Below are 23987 nucleotides of genomic sequence, written 5' to 3'. Positions count from 1 at the left end.
TTAACGCAGAGCTGGATAGATTCTTGATGAGCAAGGGGGTGAAAGGTCATCAAGGGGAGGCAGGAATGTGGAGTTGAGGTTAGAATAAGATCAGCCGCAATCTTATTGAATGCTGAGTAGGCTCGAGGGGCCGAGTGGCCTGTTCCTAGTTTGTATGTAAAAGGTACAGGAGATATGAGGAGATATGAGATGCATGTTTTTACACAGCGAGCGGCAATGACCTGAAACTTGCTGCCTATGTGGGAGTTTGAAAATAGACACAATGAATCATTTGATTTCAAAATGAAATTGGATAGACATCTGAGGGAAATAAACCTGCGAGGATACAGGGATGGAGCAGGAGAATGGCACTGACTGGATTGCTCCAGAGAGCTAGCATGGATTCAATGGGCCGAATGCCATTCTCTGTGCCATCATATCTCCGACTCCTTTTAGTTTTGTAATTTAACCCCTGGGGGTTCAGATATCACTCAGGTAAATCTGTGCTACACTCCCTCCGAGGCCATTCTATCCTTCCTCAGGTTTGTTGCCCAGAACTGAACACAGTTCTCCAGGTTTGGCCTAACCACGGTTTGTGAATCTCGGGCTTTTCCAGTCACACTGAGACCTGAAATCTTCCCTCACAGACAGAACAGACAAACCTTTTACCTTCCACACCCAGATGCTGCTGAAATTCAGGTTCTGATGAATCGAGTGACTCTGTCAGATCGCGATGTGACGTTTGCTTTGTGTTTCCCGTCTGTTAAACCTCCTCTTCCAGTGTCCTGTAAATTTACAGAAATCTCACTGTCAGTTTCGGATAGAAATTCACAACATTCTCTCCTCGCCAACTTTGATTAAATGTATTCCTGGAGGTTTGATCACCCCAGTGTGAACTCGCTGATGGTTCCGAAGGTTGGAAGAATTATTGAATCCCTTCCCACACTGACAGCAGGTGAATGGCCTCTCCCCAGTGTGAATTCGCTGGTGTGTCTGAACACTGGATAAATGTGTAAATCCATTCCCACACTGAGAGCAGGTGAATGGCTTCTCCCCAGTGTGAATTTACTAGTGTGTCTGTTGGGTGGATAAATCACTGAATACCTTCTCACAGAGGGAGGAGGTGAATGGTCTCTCCCCAGTGTGAACTCACTGGTGTGTCTGCAGACTGGATAACTGAGTGAATTCCTTCCCACACTGAGAGCAGGCGAATGGCCTTTCCCCAGTGTGAACTCGCTGGTGTGACTGCAGGTTAAAGAAGTGAGTGAATCCCTTCCCACATTGAGAACAGGTGAATGGCCTCTCCCCAGTGTAACTGCGTCAATGAGTCTTCTGCTCAGATGGGGCTCTAAATCCCCTCTCGCAGTCCCCACATTTCCATGGTTTCTCCATGTTTTGGACAATCTCTCCATGTCTCTCCAGGTTGGACAATCAGCAGAAGCCTTGTCTACACACAGAACACGTGCACTGTCTCTCCTCACTGTGAATGGTGTGATGTTTTTTCCAGGCCGTGTGTCTGGTTGAAGCTATTTCCACAGTTCACTGGAACACTCTCACTCAGTGTGTGTTGTCTGTTTCCAGTCACACTGATGTTTCAAATCTTTTGAAGCCGACAGATCGAAAACAAACATTTCTCCTTCTCGCCAATGATATTCAGAGCCCGATGATATTCAGGTCAGAAGGAATCGAGTGAGTTTGTCACATCGAGACGGGATGTTTGAGATTTCTGTCTATAATTCTTCCTCTTCTAATATCCTTTAAAAAAAATTTACGAAAGTCATCACTTGTTATTACAGGATAGGAATTCAGAACAGACAATTCTAGTTCTTATGGAATATAATTTCCTCTCTCCTTCTCTAAAAGCTGTAAATTTCCATCCCACACAATCTCCCTCCATTCTCACTCTGCTGTATCTAATATTCACCCTCCCAATTCTCCTGAAGGTGCTGATTCAGGCTGATTGACAGATCCAAGCTCAGCTCACTGCTTCCTGACCAGGACACAGAGATTAGAATAGGAGCAAGAGTAGGCCATTCGGCCCACCGAGTCTGCTCAACCATTCAATTAGATCCTTGGCCGATCTACCTCAACACCATTTTCCCACACAATCCCCATATCCCTCGATATCTTCAATATCTAGAAACCTGTCAATATTTGTCTTGAACATACCGAATGGCTGAGGCTCCATATTCCTCTGGGGAATTCCAAAGCTTCACCACATCCTCGAGTGAAGAAATCCCTCCTCATCTCAGCTTTCTCTCTATTTTCCTACCTGTTCCCCATAACCCTTAACTCCTTTGTCAATAAAATATCTGTCTAACTTGTGCTTCAATATATTCAATGACCCCCAGATACAACTGGTCCCTGTGGAAGAGAAATCCAATGACTGACAACCCTCTGAGGGAAGAGATGACTGGAAATCTATAATGTAGCTACAGTCGCTGTTGATCATAATATGGTTGAGTTCAGTCTGCAGTTTGAAAGAGAGAAGGCAAAATCGGATGTAATGGTGTTACAGTTAAATAAAGGTAATTACGAGGGCATGAGAGAGGAACTGGTGAAAATCAACTGGAAGCAGACCCTAGCAGGGAAGACAGTAGAGCAAAAATGGCAGGAGTTTGTATGCATAATTGAGGACACTGTACAGAGGTTCATCCCCAAGAAAAGAAAGATTATCCAGGGAGGGATTAGACAGCCATGGCTGACAAAGGAGGTCAGGAAATGTATCAAAGAAAAAGAGAGATCCTATAAAGTGGCCAAAAGCACCGGGAAATCAGAAGATTGGGAAGGCTACAAAAACAAACAGAGGTTAACAAAGAGACAAATAAGGAAGGAGAGGATCAAATATGAAGGCAGGCTAGCCAGTAATATAAGAAATGATAGTAAAAGTTTCTTTCAATACATAAGAAACAAACGTCAGGCCAAAGTAGACATTGGGCCAATTCAAACTGATTCTGGAAGGCTAGTGATGGGAGATGAGGAAATGGCTGGAGAACTTAATAAGTACTTTGCGTCTGTCTTCACAGTGGAAGACGTTAGTAATATCCCAAAAATTATAAAGGGTCAGGGGGCTGAGTTGAGTATGGTTGCCATTACAAAAGAGATGGTGCTAAAAAAGCTAAAAGGTCTTAAAATTGACAAATCTCCTGGCCCCGATGGGCTACATCCTAGAGTTCTGAGGGAGGTGGCTGAAGAAATAGCGGAAGCGTTGGTTGAGATCTTTCAAAAATCACTGGAGTCAGGGAAAGTCCCGGACGATTGGAAGATCGCTGTTGTAACCCCCTTGTTCAAGAAAGGATCAAGACAAAAGATGGAAAATTATAGGCCAATTAGCCTAACCTCGGTTGTTGGTAAAATTCTAGAATCGATCGTTAAGGATGAGATTTCTAATTTCTTGGAAGAGCAGGGTCGGATTAGAACAAGTCAACATGGATTTAGTAAGGGGAGGTCGTGCCTGACGAACCTGTTAGAATTCTTTGAGGAGGTGACAAGTAGGTTAGACCAGGGAAACCCAGTGGATGTGGTCTATCTGGATTTCCAAAAGGCCTTTGATAAGGTGCCACACAGGAGGCTGCTGAGTAAGGTGAGGGCCCATGGTGTTCGAGGTGAGCTACTGGCATGGGTTGAGGATTGGCTGTCTGACAGAAGGCAGAGAGTTGGGATAAAAGGTTCTTTTTCGGAATGGCAGCCGGTGACCAGCGGTGTCCCACAGGGTTCTGTGTTGGGGCCGCAGCTGTTCACCATATATATTAATGATCTGGATGAAGGGACTGGGGGCATTCTAGCGAAGTTTGCTGATGATACGAAGTTAGGTGGTCAGGCAGGTAGTGCTGAGGAAGTGGGGAGGCTGCAGAAGGATCTAGACAGTTTGGGAGAGTGGTGCAGGAAATGGCTGATGCATTTCAACGTGAGAAAATGTGAGGTCTTGCACTTTGGAAAAAAGAATCCAAGCATAGACTACTTTCTAAACGGTGAGAAAATTCATAATGCCAAAGTACAAAGGGATCTGGGAGTGCTAGTCGAGGATTCCCTAAAGGTAAACATGCAGGTTGAATCCGTGATTAAGAAAGCGAATGCTATGTTGTCATTTATCTCAAGAGGGTTGGAATATAAAAGCAGCGATGTGCTACTGAGCCTTTATAAGGCTCTGGTTAGGCCCCATTTGGAGTACTGTGTCCAGTTTTGGGCCCCACATCTCAGGAAGGACATACTGGCACTGGAGCGTGTCCAGCGGAGATTCACACGGATGATCCCTGGAATGGCGGGTCTAGCATATGAGGAACGGCTGGCGTTCCTGGGATTGTATTCATTGGAGTTCAGAAGGTTAAGGGGAGATCTAATAGAAACTTACAATATAATACATGGCTTAGAAAGGATGGACGCAAAGAAACTGTTTCCGTTAGGCGAGGAGTCGAGGACCCGTGGGCACAGCCTTAGAATTAGAGGGGGTAAATTCAAAACAGAAATGCGGAGACATTTCTTCAGCCAGAGAGTGGTGGGCCTGTGGAATTCATTGCCGCAGAGTGCAGTGGAGGCCGGGACGCTAAATGGCTTCAAGGCAGAGATAGATAAATTCTTGATGTCGCGAGGAATTAAGGGCTATGGGGAGAATGCTGGGAGGTGGAGTTGAAATGCCCATCAGCCATGATTGAATGGCGGAGTGGACTCGATGGGCCGAATGGCCTTACTTCCACTCCTATGTCTTATGGTCTTATGGTCTTATGGTCTTAGTCTTATATTACATGGCGAGAAATAATGATGAATTTTATTACTAAACTGTAATTAATATATCTAATCTGTACCATATAAGAACATGAGACGATCCCTGTCCATTTACTGTCCCCTGAAATGTAGCCCTCTCCTGGGTTATCCGCACCTTTAATTTTAAATATTAGGAAAGAGACCGTCCTTTTTTAAAATAAATTTGGAGTAACCAACTTTTTTTTCCAATTAAGGGTCAAAATTAGCTTGTTCAAATCACCTACCCTGCACATCTTTGGGTTGTGAAGGTGAGACACACGCAGAGACGGGGAGAATGTGTAAACTCCACATGGATAGTGACTCGGGGCCAGGATCGAATCTGGATTCTCAGCGCCATTCGGCAGCCATGCTAACCACAACACTACCATGGCCCCAGAGACCACCCTTTCAGTAAGAAAAATAATTGCATTCACCTGTTAACGGGGTGGGAGGCAGGAGTTGAAAACACTTTGTGGAGCCACGAAATTTCATTTAATTTTGTTTCCCGATTAAATGGAAATTTAACGTGATTCGAGGTTGGGCTCAAATCATCAGAGGACTCTGGTCGCGATTCTCCGACCCCCTGCCGGGCCGGAGAATCGGCAGGGGACTGCACGAATTGCGCCACGCCACCCCAACGCCATTCTCCCACCCGTGAAAAAACAGGCAGGCACACATGGTGCTGGGCCGCACGGAGATTCTCCGGCCCGAATGAGCTGAGCGGCCATCTGAAAACATCCTAGTCCCGCCGGCACTGTTCTAACATGCTCTGGGCCCAGTGGGACCTCGGGGTTTAACAGTCCGGGTGCGGCCTGTTGAGGGATGGAGGGGGGGTCCATCCGGGAGCGGCAGCTGGAGCGGCATGGGCCACTTCAGCGCCGTTCTGGCCCCCCCAGGACCCGAGAATCGGGTCTCGGAACTGGCGCCCTAGTAAAGTACTCCTGTTTTGGCGCCGGCACCCTGATCTCTGGGGAGGAAGGAAACCCTGGCAGGTGGACAGGGAGGATTTACAAACACCCGCTGGAGGCCCCAAACCCCCAATAAGGCCCAGTGATTTTATTGTCAGTCTGCAGATAGGAGCTGGAGAACTGAACCCAGGCAGAGAAGAGGGAGGGAGAAAACTGGGAGTGGAGGAAAGAAATGGTGAGATGCGTTTGGATTTCAGCCCAGGGAGGAGGGAGAGTGTGTGGGACGGGGATTTACAGGGGGAACAAGACAGGAGAAAATGTTCCAGAGAAACTAGAATTGGCTGTTCAGAATTTCTATCCTGGACTGAGTGCTGAATATTGTTTTTATATTAAATATAGAGTACAAAATTATATTTTGTCCCAATCAAGCGGTAATTTTATCCGGCACATCTTTTTGGATTGTGGGGTTGAAACCCATGCTGACAAGGGGAGAATGTGCAAAGTCCATACGGACAGTGACCCGGGGCCGGGATCAAACCTGAGTCCTCGGAAAACCACTGAGCCACTGTGCCTGCCGCCCGAGATAACTTTTATAAACTCCTCTTACAGGATATTACAAGGGGAGGATTTACAGATGGAAACTCAAATCAAACTTCATAGCAAGATTTAACAGAGTCACTCCATTCATCAGGACCTGAATATCATTGGCCTGTGAATGTAGACGAAGAAATGTTTGTCTGCTCTGTCTGTGAGAAAAGATTTTCAACATCAGTGTGACTGGGACTGCTGCCTCACGGTGCCGAGGTCCCAGGTTCGATCTCGGCCCCGGGTCACTGTCCGGGTGGAGTTTGCACATTCTCCCCGTGTTTGCGTGGGTTTCAGCCCCACAACCCAAAGATGTGCAGGCGAGGTGGATTGGACATGCTAAATTGCCCCTTAATTGGGGAAAAAAAATTGGATACTCTAAATTTATTTTTAAAAGATCAGTGTTACTGAAAAAAGACCTGATACACACACACTTGAGTTCAACTGATCGTCAGACTTAGAGAGGGACAAGGACACCAGCAGCATGCTGTAACCATGGAAATGTGGGGACTGTGGGAAGGGATTCAGATCTCCATGTGAGCTGGAAATTCATCATTATCGTCACACCCGCGACAAACCATTCATCTGTTCTAAGTGTGGGAAGGGATTCACTCAGTTATCCTAGTGAGGATTTACCAAGATGTGGGAGCTGAGCTGGTGAGGAAGCGAGCAGCCTTTAATAAGGTTCAGCCTGCACTATCTAAGAAAGGAGTTCCATTCGGGGTGGTTCACCCAGCAAAGCTGCGGGTTGCAGATGAGTCCAAAGACTTTCATTTTGTGACTCCGAAAGTGGCGACTTCTTTCATTGAGGGGCTCATTGGTCTGGGAGTATGATTCTCACTTCGGGTGCTTTGTTTTCGACATTTGCCAGAAGTCCCAGGTTCATATCCCAGACAAGCCCTTTGATAATGTTTTCTGTTGGCCAAACAACATGTTTTAAGGGGCAGTATCTGTAGCACAGCGGGTAACACTGTTGCTTCACAGTTCCAGGGTCCCAGGTTCGATTCCTGGCTTGGGTCACTGTCTGTGCGGAGTCTGCATGTTCTTCCTATGTCTTCATGGGTTTCCTCCGGGTGCTTTGGTTAAATCCCACAAGCCCTGAAAGACATGCTGTTAAGTAATTTGGACATTCTGAATTCTCCCTCTGTGTACTCGAACAGGCGCCGGAATGTGGCGACCAGGGGCTTTTCGCAGTAACTTCATTGCAGTGTTAATGTTTTTTTAAAATATGAATTTAGAGTGCCCAATTCATTTTTTCCAATTGAGGGGCAATTTAGCGTGGCCAATCTACCTACCCTGGACATCTTTGGGTTGTGGAACTGAAACCCACGCCGACACGGGGAGAATGTGCAAACTTCACACACAGTGACACAGAGCCGGGGTAAACATTTCTCCTGGTTTGCATTTACTGTGTGTAAATCCTCTCCTACTAACCACCTGTAAAAGGAGTTTCCAAAATCAATCAGTCAGTTCGGGATAGAAATTCACAACGTTCTCTCCTCCTGCTCCCTGGTGCAGGATGACCGCTCATGCACCCCACTGCACACTGACTCTCGTTGTCATCAGCAGTCCCCTGATTTGAGGGTGATGCTGACTCAGGGTTGAGAGTTTCTGCCCTGGGTCTTCATCTGACTGAACAGAGCCGCAGAGCTTAGTGGGGCAGGATGTCCAATGAGACAGTGAAATCTGGAGAGCAAGATTGGCTTCGTTTTCTTTCCATCCATGCCACCGCTTTGCATCATCAAGTAGACATTGGGACTCAAAGTCTAATCCAGTTTGATGGACAAGTTGTCTCCATTCTGAACAATGGGGAACAAGCTCCTCCCACTCATTGAAACATCGCCCCGACAAAAATGAGAAACGCGCATGCGCCCTGCTGCACATCCAATAAAGATGGCGGCCGTTAACCCGAGCCGAACATGAGGAGCTGCAGCTCCACTCAGTATAAACTGGGTCCCGTAAACATTTCAGAGTTTGCGATTGCAACAGCTTTACACAACGTTTCCGCCCACCCCCGCGATCTCTCGCTCCCTCCGTATTGTTAAACGCCTCATACCGATTTCCAATCTGAAAATGACGTCCTTCTTCATCGGCATGACCCACACTGCGCATGCTTCAATCACAGCGGGCCCCGCCCCTCGTTCACTCCGATTGGTTGGAGGACCAGCCGCTCCCGCTCGGCCCTCCAGTACAGCCCCTCCTCTTCCTATTGGTCTGGAGCTGCCGTCAATCACCCGGGCATTGTGATGCAGATTTCAGGGTGACTCGCTGATTGTTCAATAGATTTTTTTTTGGTAAATGTTTTTTTTTGGGTTTTTGAACAAAGTATATTTACCGTTATGTACACAGGATAAGAAACATATATAAATATACACGCACCACACTGGGCTGGTTTAGCTCACCAGGCTAAATCGTTGGCTTTTAAGGCAGGCCAGCAGCACGGTTCGATTCCCGTACCAGCCTCCCCGACAGGCGCTGGAATGTGGCGATTAGGGGCTTTTCACAGTAACTTCATTGAAGCCTACTCCTGACAATAAGCGATTTTCATTTTCATTTCATTTCATTTTCACACATGTATAGAAGAGAAGGACACACCCCAACATACCAAAGAAAAGAAAATAGTGAATAATTAAAAAAAATACAATAAAAAATAAAATAGAATAACTGGTAGGGTATTGTGCACCAGCTCAACAGCAGCAACTTGGTACACCTGGCAAAATTATTTACAACACATAAGTAATCGACTGTTTGCGGGCGGGTGGGGGGGGGGGGGGGGCGGTGGGAGGGAGGGGGGACAGATTGGGGAGGTAAATATACATTTGGGTGCCGGAGAAACAATTACAGTGGGCAATACTCAAATGGGTTTGGTGTTGGTGTTGTCGCTTGTTTCTCCCGGACAGATCTCGCTGCCGCCTCGCGCTCACCTCCGCTTCTGCCGTTGCTCCTGTCTTTCATCTTTATTCTCCTCGTTCCCTACTCCTGGAGATACCATGTTCGTTAATGCAACCCGCGCCTTCCTTCCGGCTCTCATTTCACTGCCTCCCTCCCACCTCCCTGGATTGTTCAATACATAGAGATATCATCATAGAATTTATAGTGCAGAAGGAGGCCATTCAGCCCATCAAGTCTGCACTGGCTCTTGGAAAGAGCACCCTACTTAAGACCACGCCTCCACCCCATCCCTGTAACCTAGCAACCCCATCTAACATAAGGGCAATTTAGCATGGCCAATCCACCTGACCTGCCCATCTTTGGACTGTGGGAGGAAACCGGAGCACCCGGAGGAAACCCACGCAGACACGATGGGAACGGGCAGACTCCGCACAGGCAGTCACACTTTTGTTGGGGCTTCTAGCTGATTTTGGTCTTTTAATTTGACTGGACCACATGCTTGGGGAAAGCAAGAGAGGAAAGAAGGTTTGATAGAAATTAAAATGATCTGTTGTGAATTTCTACCCTGTTCTTCTAGTGATCATTTTTGTAAACTTCTTTTTCAGGCATTAGAACGGGAGGATTGGCAGCTGGGCAACTCGAACCAAATATAACATCAAGATCTGACAGTCACTCAATTCATTAGCATCTAAATATCAAACTGTCAATGTGTTTGTCTGTTCTGACTGTGGGAAAAGATTTCAAACATCAGTGTGACTGGAAACGCCCCGAGACACACACACACCTGAGTGAGAGAGTTCCAGTGAACTGACTGTGGAAAGAGCTTCAACCAGTTACACAGCCTGAACAATCATCTTGTTTCCTCTTGTGGGAGAGTCTGGGACCAGAGGCATATTCTCAGAGGTAGGGGTTAAAATTTAGGACAGAGGTGAGGAGACATTTCTTCCATCAGCTGTGAAATCATTCTGTCTCTGGAGTTTACCATAAAAAGGCAAAGGTGAAGGTGTCTTAACCCGGATAGGCCACTTGGTGGCACAGTGGCTCTTTCACTGAGGGGCCTTGAGTTCAGACACATCCCAGACAGGACTGGTGAGAAATATCTGTCTGGGAAAGGGGAGCAAACTGTATAATCGGGGAAGTGGAGCGGTGCCGATGGACCATAGAGAAAGGAGTTCAGATTAGTCTTACTGTCTTCGTTTTTCATTCAATATTTATTAAAATTTCAGAGAAAATATTGCACAAAAGTTTATTTTGATGTTTACAAAAGGGAACATAACGATTGAGAGTCACAGTGAGAACAGAACACATGCCCTCTGAGCTGCCAAATGTATGTACAACTGTAACAGACACAAGAGAGAGAGAACAGGAGCTCAACATAAAGGGAAGGCAACTGTTGTTAATAAGGTACGAGGTAAGTTACTTATTTAGACATGACATTGAGAGAAATTACTAGCTACAATTACATTACAGCCAAAATTATCTCGTACATTTTAAACTGAAAAGCAGAAATATTGTCCATGATTGTCTCAGTTACAGATGCAGAATAATAAACTGAGAGAATTTTACTGTTAGAGACACCAAGAGGAGATATTGTATTTCTGTCACACACAGATCATAATAAACAGCTGAGGAAAGTCTACAGCATCCGAACGTCAACCCATCACTTGATCTGTAAAAGAGAGAGAAAATGATGAAGCAGATGTTTATGATCTGGGACATTGATGTTAAAGTTTTTAATCAATCAAACATTTAGTGTTTTTAAACGACTTCTGTCAGTTTGATGTGTTAGTGGATTGAATCTTCTCACCTTCACCAGAGTGACTGCAGCGCTGTAGGAAATGCTCAGGAAGAACAGGGTGATGAATGTGGAAGCGGTTGTCCAGATATTGCCGTTATCATCCTCATTGTCTTCAGTCCAGGTGTGGTCTGTGGTGTCTATGAGGATAGAGCCGAATAAATATAATCAGATTTTTTGTTAATACACGTTTTGTTTTTAATATTCTCGTTTCATTTTCTCCCGCTGCTAATTCATTCTTTAATATATTTGTCATTGCATATCTACTGTTGAGTTCATGACACTCAGAAATCGATCTCTGTAACTTTTTTCTTCCAATTAAGGGGCAAGTTAGCCTGGCCAATCCACCAACCCTGCACATCATTGAGTTGTCGGGGTGAGACCCACGGGTCACGGGGAAACTCCACTGGGACAGAGACCGAGAAGCGGGATCAACCCCAGGTCCATGGTGGCGTGAGGCAGCAGTGCTAACCACTATGCCACCGTGCCGCCATTGCCTGACGTTTGTGTTTGTTCTTCATCTTTTGTGTCTGTGTAGATGCGAAATTTGTGTTTTGCTTTAGTCTTCTTTTGTGTGTCCCGATGTCTTTATAAGTGCCATTGTGTATGTTCATGTGTCAATGAGTATTGATCTGTGTATTTGTTTGTCGGTGCCTGTATGAGAACTTTGTTTCTCTTCTGTCAATGTGTATATATGAGTGTTTTATTGTGTGTGTTTGTGTGTTGAAGACTATGTTTATATATTAATGTCTGTGTTAATATAAGTTTATACTTACCTGCCCAGTAATAAAAGTGTTAATGTGTCTTTATACGTTCAACATGCATGTCAGTGTCTTAATGTTTCTGTCTGGATAAGTGCGTTTGTGTATGTGTGTGTGTTTGTTGATGCGTGTATTTCATCATGGAATCATTATCGGATAATCCCTACTGTGCCGAACGAGGCTATTTGTCCCATTGAGTCTGCACCGACCCTCCCAAAGAGCAGTCTGCCTGGACGCATGCCCCTGCTCTATCCCCAGAACCTGGTAACCCCACCTAACGTTGTGGGCACTAAGGGGTAATATAGCCTGGCCAATCCACCGAACCTGCACATCTTTGGACTGTGGGAGGAAACCGGAGCAGGCGGAGGAAACGGGAACAGGCACTGGAGAACGTGGAAACTCGCCACCGACAATCACCCAAGGCTGGAATTGAACCCGGGTTTATGGCGCTGTGTGGCAGCAGTGCTATTTATGCGTTGATGAATGTTTATAACTACCTATTGATGTGTATTGATGCCTCTATGTGCACTAATGTGTGTTTATGCTAGAATGTGTATGGGTATGCTAATATGTGTCCATGTGTGACCATAAGTGTGTTAGTGTGGATTATTGTCTCTGTTTGAATGGAAATATGTCTGTCATCGTGTAATTGTGCGATTGTATATGTTGTTGGTTACATTTGTGTTTCATATTCTTCAGTCAGTCTGCTTGTCTCGTTTCATATGTTTGTGTATCTGTGGGGACATGTGGTTGTATATGTCTGTTTGTGTACATTTGTGTAGCCGCTTGTGTGTGTGGATTTGTGTGTGTATGTGTGGATGTGCACGTGTGTCTGTGTGTGTATACATGATGTGGAGATGCCGGCGTTGGACTGGGGTGAGCACAGTAAGAAGTCTTACAACACCAGGTTAAAGTCCAACAGGTTTGTTTCAAACACGAGCTTTCGGAGCACGGCTCCTTCTTCAGGTGAGTCACCTGAAGAAGGAGCCGTGCTCCGAAAGCTCGTGTTTGAAACAAACCTGTTGGACTTTAACCTGGTGTTGTAAGACTTCTTACTGTGTGTGTATAAACATGTGTTTATTTGTGTTTATGTGCATGCTTGTGATTTTTTGCGCACGTTTGCGTGTGTTTTGTGTCAAAATATGTGTGGTTCGTTGTGCCTGGGTGTATGTTTATTCATGTGTTTCTATGTGTGTGTCCATGTGTGTGTTTGTGTCTACGTGTGAGCGTGTGTGTGTTTGTGGGTCTGTGTGCATGAATGTGCAGTGTTCGTGTCTATATCTGTCTGTATTTGTATCAGCTGCCTGTAACTTTGCCAGTTGTGGGTATTATTGATACCGATGTAGAACATGTTGAACTTTCTGCTTATAAATGTGTTTTGTGTGAGTTGCAAGCTGACATCAGGTGACCTAATGTAAAAATACAAGGATGTGTCTCAGGAGAGAACAGTGAAAACAGGGAGAATTCAATCACCAGTCTGGATTTAGATTATGGGGAATCGGTCTCAGCATACGGATAAGAGGAACAAGGGCACTAAAGGAATTCTGTTGCATAAATAGATATTTTAAGAACATCTCGATCATGATGGTCTTTTAAAGCCTTCAGCCAGTAAGCTAAATGCCATCTTGTTATGTCAGTAACTGAGTTCTTAGTCTGGGGAACCGTTTACTTCCAAACTCCCTGCTTGGGGACTGGGAAGTAATTGAGTTAATAATCTCCCTCTCTCTGGTCAGCTCAGCAAATTGCCTTTGGGTTCTCCCTGCTGGAGGTGGAGATACAGAGAGTTCACTCATCACCTTTCTCCTCTTTTGGTCGGGATAGTGGAGGTAAAATGGCCCTCCATTTATTGCCCCTTTGCTCACTTTGTTGGGGACGTGTGGGAACAGTGGATTAAATAATGCCGCTCCACTCATTGTTGGAAGCGGGTGCACAGTGGATTACTCAGGCCCCACCGTCTCTTTGCTGGGGAAGTGAGGGTACAGTGTGTTAACTAATGCCCCTCCCCCTCTCTTTGCTGGGGAAATTGAGGTACAGTGTGTTAACTAATGCCCCTCCCCCTCTCTTTGCTGGGGAAGTGGAGGTACACTGTGTTAACTAATCCCCTCTCTTTGCCTGGGAAGTGGGGGTACAGTGCATTAAGTAATGCCCCTTTTCCTCTCTTTGCTGTGGAATTGGGTTACAGTGGATTAACTAATGCCCCTCCCCCTCTCTCTATTGGGGAAGTGGGGGTAAAGTGGATTAACTCATGCCCCTCCCCCTCCCTCTGTTGAGGAAGTAGGGGTACAGTGGATTAACTAATGCCCCTCCCCCTCTCTCTATTGGGGAAGTGGGGGTAAAGTGCATTAACTAATGCCCCTCCCCCTCTCTCTATTGGGGAAGTGAGGGTACAGTGGATTAACTAATGCCCCTCCCCCTCTCTCTGTTGAGGAAGTGGGGGTACAGTGGATTAACTAATGCCCCTCCCCCTCTCTCTGTTGAGGAAGTGGGGTACAGTGGATTGCCTAATGCCCCTCCCCCTCTTTGTTGGTGAAGTCGGGGTAAAGTGGATTAACTAATGCCCCTCCCCCTCTCTGTTGGGGAAGTGGGTTACAGTGGATTAACAATTTCACTTTCTCCTCTCTTTGACTGGAGATTGCTGGTCCATGTTTCTGTGTGACCCGCAATTCAGTTTGCAGTGGGTGTGATACAGCAACTTAAAGCTGACATTCATTTTAAAGGGATGGACAATGGGAGAAGCAGGAACACCGAGATTTAAATGTGATGTTTATTTGTCTGAAATGGGAAATTGTCCGATTTCTCCTCAGCGGGAGGAAAGTCAATGAAGATATTTTGCTGAATCCTGGAATGAATGAGTTTTACTCTGTCTCTAACCCAGGGTGTATCTGAGCTGGGACCACTGGTTGTATCAGACTTGGTGCCGAGACCTGTAGAAATCCGGGTCTCATTGAACAGATCTAATATCAGCAAAGTGGAAGCACCATTAATTAAGCGGCTGTGTATTTAAATCACAATTGGAGGAAAAAAACTTTATTATTTTATTATAGTTCGAAATATAACCAATAGATTGTCATTGACATGAATTAACGGTGTCCATCAGAGCGAGGGAAATGTTCACAAAACTGGGTTTACCGCTGGATTTATCAACCGTTCTGTTGATGATCTTCAAGGGGATGGCTTCATGTCCCACCACACAGGAGTAAGAAGCGCCGCTGGCCCACTCCTCCGCTGCAATGGATAACAGGCTGTACATGAAGAAGGAGCTATTGCCGTTCTCCGCCATCACCTCGGTGTTCTTGTAGTTCCCGGGATTCACCGGCTTGTCATTGACGGTCCACTTGACGAAGATCTCTCGGGGGGAGAAACCTCTCACTAAGCAGCTGAGGGAGACGAATCTCTGAGCGGAGACGTCTTCAGCCGAGGGCAGGAGGACAGAGACGGACGGTTCCCGCGGATTGGGATCTGCAGAAAATGTACAATAAATGTCAATAAAATGGGGAATTCCGGAGACAATGGAACCGCGGGTTAGATGTGGGAGAAATGTGTTTTGTGTTGGATTTTAAAGGTTTCCATTTTCCACATTGGGATCTGTCCGGGTTCCCAGCTCGGAGCAGAGGTGGACACAATCCTTTTCCCTGAGAATTTACGGATATTGGATTCGAAAGTTTCAGAAAGTGTACAGCAGGGAAACAGGCCATTCGGCCCAACTGTTCTGTACTGGTGTATAAACTCCACACCAGGCTCCTCCCACCTTACTCCCAAAGGATTGGGAAACTGCCAATGTAACACCATTATTCAAAAGGGAAGGGAGTCAGAATCCGGTAACTATAGGCCAGTGACCTTGATACTTGAACATTTAGACGTACAGAATATAATTAAGCAGAGTCAGCGCGGCTTTGTGAAGGTAAATCATGCCTGACAAATGTATTGCAATTCTTTGCGGTGGTAACGAGCAGGTTAGAGAAAGGGGAGCCAGTATTTGTCATATGCATGAATTTAAAAACTCCGTTTAATAAGTGAATGTACTATTGCCATGGCTGCAGTTACAAAAATAGATAGAAAGGCAAGTGGTGAGGATCACAGAAAATCCATAGAGGGACAGAGACAGCTTAAGTTACTGAGCAAAAACTTGGCAGATGGAATATGGTGTAGGAAAATGTGAGGTTAGCCACTTTGGGAAGAGGAAGAACATAACGGAATATTATTTAGATGGAGAAAGACTGCAGGAAGCTGAAGTAACGGGGGAATTGGGGGTCCTCGTGCAGAAACTACAAAAAGCAAATTCTGCAGGTAATATGGAGGCAAATTGAATGTTGACAATTATTTAAAAGGGAATAGAATATAAACATGGGGAAGTCTGGCTAAAACTATACAAGGCATTAGTTAGACTACACCTGATACACTTTGGATAATTTTGTTGCCCTTATCTAAGGAAGACAGATTGGTTTTGAAGGCAGTCCAGAGAAGGATCACGAGGTTGATCCCGAGTATGGAGGGATTTTCTTATGAGCTGAGGCTAACTAGGTTGGGTTGTACTTACTGGAGTTTAGAAGAATGAATGCGACCTAAGTGAGACATGAAAGATTCTCCGGGAACTTCTTATGATAGACGCTGAGAGGTTGTTTTCCCTTGTGGGAGCGTCTCGGAGCAGCGTGCAGGATCACAAAATAAGGGTTCGCCCATTTAAGACAGAAATGAGAAGGAATTACCTCTCTCAGAGGGTAGCGAAGCTGTGGAATTATTTAACGCAGGGGGCTGTAGAGTCTGGGTTGTTCAGTATGTTCAAGGTTGAGAGAGACATATTTTAAATCAGTAAAGGCGTCAAGAGATATGGGGATAAGGCGGGAAAGAGGAGTTGAAGATTATCACATCAGATCAGTCATGACCTCACTGAAGGCTGGGCCGGTGTTGATGGGCCCAATGGCCTACATCTGCTCCTAAGTCTTGTGGTCTATGGTCTCGCTCCATCTAAACCCAATATCACTGGGTTTAATTCATTGTTCATTCATCTGCATATCAATTTCCCCCTTAAACTCTAAATGCCGAGAGTATTTAGTTAGTGGAATTATCAATCAGAATGGACCATAAATACACTGAATGCTAAATACTGACCGCTGCACTGACACTGGAAATAGACACAATGGCTCAATTATTGCTTCAATCTCACCGCTCACCTATTTTTTTGTGGATTGAAATTCTTAAAGGAGTTGGCAGGTCCTGATGGCTCGCCACACAGTCAAACACAGCCCCACTCAGCCAGGCTTGTGTGGAGATGTTTAATTTGCTGACCACGCTCTCAGTATCTGCCCCAGGCTGGTCGGCAATCTCTGATTTCAGCGGCTTCTTCGCTTCACTCCAGGACACGTTGACTCCATAAGGAGCATTCGAAATGACGCAGGTTAAGGTTACAGTCGCGTCCAGTAAGACCTGTTCTATTGGCGGTGGCTGTATTGTTACTGAGGCATCAGTGCAAATGGAAGGATCTGTGAATGAAAAAAGTGGAAATCAACCCAAGTTTGATCTTCAGAATCAGGTCAGCAGGATTCAGCCTGAACTCTAAATGGGAATAAATCAACTTCGAAATAACAACCTCTGAAGACCGCCTTTAATCTTCGATATACAAAAGAAAACCAGCGTGTTCTGCCAATGCTATTATAGAATCATAGATCACTGCAGTGCAGAAGAGGACCATTCGGCCCATGGAGCCTGCACCGACCCGCGAAAGAGCACTCTACCTAGGGCAATTCCCCCACCCTATCCCTGTAGCCTCACAACCCCACCTAATCTTTGGACATTCAGCGACAATTCAGCATGACCAATTCACCTAACCTGTACGTATTTGCCTGCGGGAGGAAACCGAAGCAGAGGAAACCCGTGCAGAGACGGGGAGAAGGTGTAAACTCCACACAGTCACCCGGCGTCAGTATCGAACCGGGTCCCAGGCACTGTGAGGCCTCAGTGCTAACCATTATTGTGAAAGTCGTTTAGCCCCGGTATCATTTTAATGAATCAGTATTGCAGCATTCCCAATGCGATTCATAATTCCCGATCTCTGGAACACAGTCTTGAACGCTAATTTATAAATAGGTTGGATGAACGTTTCAACACTTTCCCCCGGAGCCGTTATCAATAAAGGATTCAAGACACCCACTGCATCTGAAATATAATCAGCTGTTTCGGAATAAAACTGATATCAAGTCCACCTCACTCACTAAATGATTTAAAAGTAGAGGGAAACATTTTTTGCTGTTCTGGTAATATCCTGAATGGTGAGCAGCCCTAATGCAGCTCTGACATCAGAATGAAACACAAACTACATGGCAGTAAATTAGAAGTTATTCTGTAATTTGTACTAACTTCAGTAAATTCCTGATTTGGGTTAACATCAGAGTGCAGGATGATTTATTATTTCCTGTTTGTGTCTCTTACCAGACGCGGTGACGTTGTGACTTTGGGTGACCTCTTGATGAGTGACCTGGCAGGTATAGACCGCTTTGCTGAACCATTCCCCAGCTGAGACTGTCAGCCGACTGCTCGCCGAGAAGTTCCCGTTCACTTCACAGGCGGGAGAGGTGACAATTCCTGAACCCATGGGTTGTCCATTCTTCAGCCACTTCACGTTAATTGAGTTTGGACGGAAATCGTTGATTGAACAGACGATGGTTGCAAATTTCTGTCTTGAGATTTCTTCATTGGAACTCACGGTGAGGAGAACATTTGGATGGATGTCAGTTCCACCGCCTTCAAAACACAAGTTAACATTTCTTGCAGAAGATCTTGTAACAATTAAAATGATTTATTATGTTTTAACTGTTTATCTGCAGTCAATATTTTTCGCCAAGAATCAGAACTATGCAGAGTACCATAAATGTATCATAAATAACCAAAGTTGTAAATAAAATAATCAAAGCGGTTCTGTTTGTCACAGGTTCCACAATACTTACATGGTATTTCAATACTCTTGTCTGAGCCGCTGTGTCGAACCTCACAGCTGATTTTGCTGCATCCCCCCTCTGACTCGGTGATGGTTAACTGGCTGCTTAGGGTGTAGGTTCCCTTCTTGTTTCTCACTGACGGATATTTCTTAACTCCGTTGGTGATCAGCTGCCCATCTTTCTTCCAGGTAAGGCTGGTGATTTCTGGGGAGTAGTCCATCGCCAAACAGCCAAAGGTTACGGGGCCGTCGGTGTTGTGTTGCTGGCAGGAGGAGACCAGGCTGTAGAGAGTGGGCGCAGACGGTGTCGCTGGGAGAGAATGGCCGATCCAACATGTTAGACTCTGCTATTCGTGATTTATAAGTAACCAAGCATTTCATAATTTGACTCGTACTATCCTAACATTTACCGATTTAATCATACATCCACATTGAATCTTCAATCAGTTCTATCGTTGGGATTCACCTACTTTTTGCCCCCTCTTTAGAAACCCACATTTCTTTCTCCATCTCTATCGAAAGAAACACATTTTGATGTAATCTGAATGGTGTAACTTTCATTGGGTTGAAAGAGAGGAGCAGAGCGTTTTCGCCATTATTTCAGCCACCATGTAATATAAAATGTGAATGAGGCCATAGTCTCGGAGACTGCTCTCTCTTTCTGAGAGCTGACTGATGGTGATTTAACCTGAGGGTCACCACATCTCAGGCGAGGGGCAAGGTTGAGAATGGGGGTCTTTATGAATAACCTCAGCCGGTGCAGCAATTGGACCCGCGCTGTTCGGATCGCTCCTCATTACGAACCAGCTGCCCAGCTGACTGAGCTGTATACGTCACAATCCAGCTAACTGAGCTGTGTACGTCACAAACCAGCTGACTGAGCTGTGTACGTCACAATCCAGCTAACTGAGCTGTGTACGTCAGAATCCAGCTAACTGAGCTGTGTACGTCACAATCCAGCTAACTCAGCGGTGTACGTCACAATCCAGCAAACTGAGCTGTGTACGTCACAATCCAGCTAACTGAGCTATGCACGTCATAATTCAGCTAACTGAGCTGTGTACGTCACAATCCAGCTAACTGAGCTGTGTACGTCACAATCCAGCTAACTCAGCTGTGTACGTCACAATCCAGCTAACTGGGCTGTGTACGTCACAATCCAGCTAACTGAGCTGTGTACGTCACAATCCAGCTAACTGAGCTGAGTACGTCACAATCCAGCTAACTGACCTGTGTACGTCACAATCAACAGCACTTTGTGATAAATAAGTTGTCTCTTCATTTGTATCTTTGCAGTTTTGGGAAATTCCCTTTGTTCAAACTGACTGATGCCCCCTCCTCTCTCCACCTCACTACCCCCAGTCCCCAAACCAGAGAGTAGTGACTTTGCTTGAAAAATACCATACACAGCGGGGCAGCACGGTAGCATGGTGGTTAGCATAAATGCTTCACAGCTCTAGGGTCCCAGGTTCGATTCCCGGCTGGGTCACTGTCTGTGTGGAGTCTGCACGTCCTCCCCGTGCGTGCGTGGGTTTCCTCCGGGTGCTTCGGTTTCCTCCCACAGTCCAAAGATGTGTGGGTTAGGTGGGTTGGCCATGCTAAAATTGAACATGAACAGCGGGAGTCGGCCGTTCTACCCGTCGAGCCTACTCCCCCATTCAATAAGATCCTGATTGTGCTGCTAACTCCACACTCCGCCTGTCTTTGCATTCCCTCGACTTTGCATTTTTTTCCGGCTCATTGTGTTTTCCCATGTGCGCTGCACTTTTCCCAGTTCTTTGGGCTTTTCCCGGTTCCTGACACATTCCGCGGGCCCTTTGAGCCCTTCGCTAGCACTGTGCGCTTTACCCCGATTCTTATCGCTTATCGCCCACTCCATGGACTTTCTTCCGGTTCTCTGCGCCTTCCCCCGGCTCTCTACACTTCTCCCGGCTCTGCACCGTTCCCGGCTCCCTGCACTTCCCCCGGCTCCCTGCTCATTCTCCAGGCTCTCTGCACTTCCCCAAGCTCTCTGCCCCTTCCCCCGGCTCTCTGCGCCTTCCCCCGGCTCTCTGCACCATCCCCCGGCTCTCTGCATTTTCCTCCGGCTCTCTGCCCCTTCCCCCGGCTCTCTGTGCCTTCTCCTGGCTCTCTGCGCTTTCCCCCGGCTCTCTGCCCTTCCCCCGGCTCTCTACACTTTCCTCCCCCTGTCTACACTATCCTCCGGCTCTCTGCGCTTTCCCCCGGCTCTCTACACTTTCCTCCGGCTCTCTGCACTTCCCTCCGACTCTCTGCCCCTTCCCCCGGCTCTCTATACTTTCCTCCGGCTCTCTGCACTTTCCTCCGGCTCCCGGCAATCCCGTGTCATGCAGCCACATTCGAGCGCCACTTGTCTTCAGTTCTCGGTCCTGAGCATGCGTGAGAAAGGATGAGTGAGTAACCGAGTGAGGGTAGGGGAATGAGTGTGGGTGAGTGAGTTGGGTGATTGAGGATGTATGAATGTTGATAAGTGAGAGATCAGGGGTGAGTGACTGAGTGAGGGTAAATGGGCGACGCTGTGTCATCGAGGCCGAATGAGTCAGGGTGGGTGAGGGAGAGTGAGTGAAACGCAGAGAATGTGCGAAGCTGGGTGAGTGAGGTTGTGTAGTGAGAGTCAGTGACAGTCAGTGAGGATGGGCGGGTGCGTCAGGGTGTGTGAGTGGCGGAGAATGAGTGTGGGTGGGTGAGCGAGGGTATATGTGTGATGGTTGTTGAGCGAGTGAGGGTGAGTGAGGGGATGGATGTGGGTGGATGAGGGTGTGTGAGTGAATGAGTTTGGGTGTGTGAGTGAGGGTGAATTAGGGTGCGTGAATGAGTGAATGTGGGTGAGTAAGAGTGAGTGAGGGTGAGGGAGTAAATGAGAGTGAGTGGTAGTGGGTGACAGAGGGTGGGTGCGTCTGGTGAGGGTGGCTGAATAAGGGTGTATGAGGGAATGTGGATGAGTGAGGGTGTGTGAGTGAGGATCTGTGAGTGAAGGCGTGTGAAAGAGGGTGGGTGCCAGTCTTTGTAAGTGAGGGTGAATAGGTGAGGCTGGGTGAGTGAGGGAGGATTAGAGTGCGATGGTGGGTGGGAGGGTGAGGGAGTGAGTGTGGCCGAATTAGGGTGGGTGATGGTATTTGAGTGAGGGGGAGCGAGAATGTGTAAGTGAGGGTGGGTTACTGAATGAGGGTATGTGGGAATGAGTGAGGGTGGGTGAGTGAATAGGGGTAGGTGAGCGAGTGGGAGTGGGTGAGGGTGTGTGATTGAGGGTTACGAGTTAGGTTGGGCATGTAAGAACGAGTCAATGAGGGTGAGTGAGTGATGTTGAATGCGGATGGGTGAGCGTGTGTGTGTGAGGGCGTGTGAGTGAGGGTAGGAGAGTGAGGGTGTGTGTATGAGGGTGTGTGAGTGAGAGTGTGTCAGGGTGGGTGAGTGTGTGTGTGTCAGGGTGGGTGAGTGAATGTGTGTCAGGGAGGGTGGGTGAGTGAGTGTGTGTCAAGGAGGGTGGGTGAGTGAGAGTGTGTCAGGGAGGATGGGTCAGTGAGAGTGTGTCAGGGAGGGTGGGTGTGAGGTGGGTGAGTGAGTGAGTGTCAGGGAGCATGGGTGACTGAGAGTGTTTCAGGGAGGGTGGGTCAGTGAGGGTGTGTCAGGGAGGGTGGGTGGGTGAAAGTGTGTCAGGGAGGGTGTGTGAGTGAGGGTGGGTGGGTGAGGGTGGGTGAGTGACAGTGTGTCAGGGTGGGTGTGTGAGTGAGGGTGTGTGAGTGAGGGTGGGTGAGTGAGGGTAGGTGAGTGACAGAGTGTCAGGGAGGGTGTGTGAGTGAGGGTGTGTGAGTGAGGGTGGGTGAGTGAGGGTGGGTGAGTGACAGTGTGTCAGGGAGGGTGCGTGAGTGAGAGTGTGTCAGGGTGGGTGGGTCAGTGAGGGTGGGTGAGTGAGGGTGGGTGAGTGAGTGAGTGTCAGGGAGGATGGGTGAGTGCGGGTGTGTCAGGGAGGGTGGGTGAGGGTGTGTGAGTGAGAGTGTGTCAGGGTATGTGGGTCAGTGAGGGTGGGTGAGTGAGAGTGGGTGAGTGAGTGAGTGTCAGGGAGGATGGGTGAGTGCGAGTGTGTCAGGGAGGGTGGGTGAGTGAGAGTGTGTCAGGGAGGGTGGGTGAGTGAGAGTCTGTCAGGGAGGGTTGATGAATGAGAGTGTGTCAGGGAGGGTGGGTGGGTGAGAATGTGTCAGTGATGGTGGCGGTGCGTGTGTGTGTCAGGGTGGGTGGGTGAGTGAGAGTGTGTCAGTGAGGGTGGGTGAGTGAGATTGTGTCAGAGGGGTGGGTGAGTGAGAGTGTGTCAGGGAGGATGGGTGAGTGAGATTGTGTCGGGGAGGGTGGGTGAGTGAGAGTGTGTCAGTGAGGGTGGGTGAGTGAGATTGTGTCGGGGAGGGTGGGTGAGTGTGTGTCAGGGAGGGTGGGTGAGTGTGAGTATGTCAAGGAGGGTGGGTGAGTGAGAGTGTGCCAGGGAGGATGGGTGAATGATAGTGTGTCATGTAGGGTGGGTGAGTGAGAGTGTGTCAGGGAAGGTGGGTGAGTGTGTGTCAGGGAGGGTGGGTGAGAGACAGTGTGTAAGGGAGGGTGGGTGAGTGAGAGTGTGTCAAGGAGGGTGGGTGAGTGAGAGTGTGTCAGGTAGGGTGGGTGAGTGAGGGCAGGTGGGTGAGTGAAGGTGAGTGTGGGTGAGGTAGTGAGTGAGGGTGTGTTACTGAATGAGGGTGTGTGAGGGCGGGTGAGTGAGGGTGTGTCAGAGAGGGTGGGTGTGTGAGAGTGTGTCAGGGAAGGTGGGTGAGTGAGACTGTGTCAGGGAGGGTGGGTGAGTGAGAGTGTGTCAGGGAGGGTGGGTGAGTGAGAATGTGTCAGGGAGGGTGTGTGAGTGTGTGTGTGTCAGGGAGGGTGGGTGAGTGTGTGTGTGTCAGGGAGGGTGGGTGAGTGAGAGTGTGTCAGGGAGGGTGGGTGAGTGAGAGTGTGTCAGGGAGGGTGGGTGGGTGAGAGTGTGTCAGGGAGGGTGGGTGGGTGAGAGTGTGTCAGGGAGGGTGGGTGAGTGAGAGTGTCAGGGAGGGTGGGTGGGTGAGAGTGTCAGGGAGGGTAGGTGGGTGAGAGTGTGTCAGGGAGGTTGGGCGAGTGTGTGTGTGTCAGGGTGTGTGTGTGAGTGATGGTGTGTCAAGGAGGGTGCGTGAGTGAGCGTGGGTGATTGAGAATGTGTCAGAGAGGGTGGGTGAGTGAGGATGAGTGAGTGACCGTCGGTGAGAGGGTGGGTGTGAGGGTGGTTAAGGAAAGGTTTATCATTGAGGATGTGTGCGTGAGGATCAATGAGTGATGGCGAGTGAGTGTAAGTGAATGAGTGAAGACAGGTGAGGGTAAGTGAATGAGTG

The 23987-nt window shown here is 47.5% G+C and overlaps 1 long non-coding RNA gene and 1 gene segment (V, D, J or C); both read right to left on the bottom strand.

The window, feature by feature from the left end:
• Positions 1 to 10294: 10294 nt before the first annotated feature.
• LOC119959418 lies at positions 10295 to 11079 on the bottom strand. Its single transcript, XR_005459202.1, has 2 exons — positions 10912 to 11079; positions 10295 to 10773 (listed from the first exon to the last, which is right to left on the bottom strand). It is a non-coding gene; the product is annotated as an uncharacterized LOC119959418 (long non-coding RNA).
• A 3622-nt stretch (positions 11080 to 14701) lies between these two features.
• Positions 14702 to 19116, bottom strand: LOC119959417. The segment is given in 5 exon segments: positions 14702 to 15119; positions 16832 to 17140; positions 18087 to 18398; positions 18602 to 18901; positions 19062 to 19116. Coding segments are annotated over 5 exon segments (1353 nt in total).
• Between the last annotated feature and the right edge of the window lie 4871 nt (positions 19117 to 23987).

The sequence above is a fragment of the Scyliorhinus canicula genome, unplaced genomic scaffold (genome assembly GCF_902713615.1).
Source record: "Scyliorhinus canicula unplaced genomic scaffold, sScyCan1.1, whole genome shotgun sequence".
NCBI classification, from domain to species: Eukaryota; Metazoa; Chordata; class Chondrichthyes; order Carcharhiniformes; family Scyliorhinidae; genus Scyliorhinus; species Scyliorhinus canicula.
The sequence above is the reverse complement of the archived record's forward strand: the minus strand, read 5'-3'. Positions and strand labels throughout refer to the sequence as shown.